Raw genomic sequence first — 1,492 nt, 5'->3', positions numbered from 1 at the left:
AAAAAAAACACATTGCCATTCTAATATCTGTCTCTTATACACATCTAGATGTGTATAAGAGGCCTAGGCTACCCACACCTCTCTTCTCTTACTTTCTGTAATCTGGGCTAGGGCCTAGGCCTATCTACCTAGGCCTATGTCTAGGCCTACTTCATTAACGTGATGATGAGACGGCAGCTGACCAAAACCAATCTTAGATTGGTCTAGGCTAGACCTTAGCTAGTTAATACAACAAGGAAACGAATAGGCCTAGGCAAGGCCTCGCTGAGACAAAACTGGGCCTACCTAGGCCCTAGGCTAGGCTAGGCCTAGGCCTAGGCCTATAATATTGGCCTAGCTAGAGAGGGCCAGCCTAGCGTTTCTTACCTGATTTTCCTTGACCACCTCACTGAGACAAGGATATCGTTCGCTGATCCATCTATAGAACTTAGGAACACCCATTTCAATGAAAAAAACGGCTTAATATAATAACTGCTATTTAAATTATTGTTGATTTCTTCTGAAAAGCCGTTATTGCAAAAGACGATGCAATGCGGTAAGTAAGGCAAAATACTAGAAATACAAGATAGAGCACTCGCATTGTAAAAATGAGGCGGAAGTCGTGCCCAACGTAGGCGGCGCTCTTCCTTTTAACCATGCAAGTTTTCTATACCTCGTGCCCAACGTACAGGGCGCCCTTCTGTTACTAAGTATATCCAGACGCAAAAGGCGCCCTTCCTTTTCCACTAATGAAGGAAAACTTTTTCACTAAGAGTGCGTCCGGCCATACGATTCTGCGCTGTATTGTTGTTTTATTCTTTACTGATTCATAATTATGCTTTAATTGTTTTGTGTTTTTATTTGGATAATAGCAACGATTTCTACCGCCACCAAGGAGGTTATGTGCACCGATGTCACTCTCTGGGTGTCTATTCCAGTTTGTTTTTATATCTAGTAAATAAAAAGGGAATAAAATACGCGACGACTTGGTTACGAATGTTTGGAAGAAGTTTTTTTTAGATCCAGCTGTAGGGGGCGTCCCATTGTTTGTATTCCCACCATGCATTTCGGTGGAATACTTTTTTTGTGTGGAGAACTCATAGAGCTATTAAAGAACTAGAGTGCTGACAAGATGGCGCAGCAATGCAGAGTTATGTATGTGTACCATCCAAGATGGCCGTCGTAGTAAAGCGCCACCTTCAGGCTTAGTATACATATTAATAAGCCCTCTGACTGCCTCTGACTGACTATTATTTCATTAATGATAATGAGTAATGGTAATAACAAATTATTAAACTATTGTAGCCAAAACGAGGCCAAGTGAAGCATCTTATTCAAAAATAAAGTACCAAGGAATGAAAATTAAAATTGTTTACATTACACCCAAACAACGCAACGCTCGAGTTTCAAACATACAGGTAACTAGCTGTGCTGCAGGCGATTTTTTTTTCCGTGAAACTCCACTCGGGTTGTCTCGACTGACTCGACTCGAAAATCGCAATGTTGGAGGTCA

At 41.5% G+C, this 1,492-nt stretch overlaps 1 protein-coding gene across 1 annotated transcript in view; it reads right to left on the bottom strand.

Moving 5' to 3' along the window:
- Positions 1-584, bottom strand: part of LOC117114213 (5'-3' exoribonuclease 1-like) — a 50,303-nt gene extending 49,719 nt beyond the window's left edge. The window contains exon 1 of the mRNA XM_033257807.1: positions 367-584. Within this exon, the coding sequence (XP_033113698.1) occupies positions 367-441 (75 nt within the window). The 5' untranslated portion in view covers positions 442-584. The remainder of the gene's footprint in view (positions 1-366) is intronic.
- Positions 585-1,492: the final 908 nt, after the last annotated feature.

This window comes from Anneissia japonica, unplaced genomic scaffold (genome assembly GCF_011630105.1).
Source record: "Anneissia japonica isolate Jap-2015-1 unplaced genomic scaffold, ASM1163010v1 scaffold1525_len913038_cov183, whole genome shotgun sequence".
Classification (NCBI taxonomy): domain Eukaryota; kingdom Metazoa; phylum Echinodermata; class Crinoidea; order Comatulida; family Comatulidae; genus Anneissia; species Anneissia japonica.
Note: the sequence above shows the minus strand (reverse complement) of the source record. Positions and strands in the feature narration are given on the sequence as shown.